The sequence below is a fragment of the Propithecus coquereli genome, unplaced genomic scaffold, assembly GCF_000956105.1.
Source record: "Propithecus coquereli isolate 6110/MARCELLA unplaced genomic scaffold, Pcoq_1.0 Scaffold42, whole genome shotgun sequence".
NCBI classification, from domain to species: domain Eukaryota; kingdom Metazoa; phylum Chordata; class Mammalia; order Primates; family Indriidae; genus Propithecus; species Propithecus coquereli.
In genome coordinates, this window is record NW_012149952.1 from 2,856,330 (window position 1) to 2,857,348 (window position 1,019).

General features: G+C 57.8%; 1 protein-coding gene across 1 annotated transcript in view; it reads right to left on the reverse strand.

Annotated features, from left to right (window-relative positions):
• MYPOP (Myb-related transcription factor, partner of profilin) overlaps positions 1–1,019 on the reverse strand; it is a 9,250-nt gene that overhangs the window by 486 nt on the left and 7,745 nt on the right. The window contains exon 2 of the mRNA XM_012653245.1: positions 9–184. Within this exon, the coding sequence (XP_012508699.1) occupies positions 9–184 (176 nt within the window). The remainder of the gene's footprint in view (positions 1–8; positions 185–1,019) is intronic.

Sequence of the window (1,019 nt, forward strand, 5' to 3'; positions counted from 1 at the left end):
GGGGGTGGAGGGGCTGGGGGCGGTGGAGACAAGGCCAGGCGGGGCAGCTGGATTGTCTGCAGGGCTGCAGGGGGCGGGGACTCACGCTCCTTGGACCGCGGGCAGCCCCCTTCCTGGGGATTGCAGGAGGCCCGAGCCCAGGATTCTGGGCTGCTGGAGCCCGCCTTGCTGTGGGCTGGTGTATCTGGAGAGAGAGAGAGAGAGAGAGAGAGAGAGAGAGAGAGAGAGAGAGAGAGAGAGATGCATTTAAGGAGTAGTGACCTCGAAATGCTGCCTTGATTTTCCCTTTCCCCCTCCATTCTTTTCCTCCTCCCTACCCTAGCCCCGAAGCGATCCTTTTAAAACCTAAGTTGGATCTCGCCTTGGAACAGAAAGAAGCTGCATGATGACAGGTCAGTCTTTGCACCCAGAGGAGCGAGTCAATATTTTTAACCTGGAGGCCTGTGCCAGCTTTAATGGAAACAGGGTCCTGGAAGCTTCCCGTCTCTCCCAGAGTAAGAGCCAGTGTTCTGCAAGGCTCTGAACCACCTGGACAGCAGCCTGCACTGCTGGATCCTGGGGAGGGGGGCAGCTGGCAGAGAGGTGGGACGGCCAGGGCACTAGGCAGCTGTCTCCACCCAGGACAGCATTTTCCAGTTCAAGCCCCAGCCTGGTGGGTTTCCGCCGTCTCCACTCACCTGGAGGCTCATTCACGCTCATGGACTTGGACACGGTCTGCAAACAGAGGCTCCCATGTTCCCCGGCCCAGCCTGAACCTCTCCGCTGAGCTCCAGACTCCTCTCTGCTGCTGTGCACCCTTCACTGTCTAGTGACGCCTCAAACTCACTTGCTCACAGCTGAGCTTCTGGTTGTCCCTCAGCCACCCCATCTCAGCCGATGGCGGCTCCCTCCTTCCAGCTGTTCCGGTTAAACACCTTCCATCTTCTTGTCCTTTCCCAAGACACCGTCCATGTGCAAATGCCACTGGCTCGGCCTTCAAATTATTAATCAGTACAGCATCCAACCTTCTCTCTCTACCT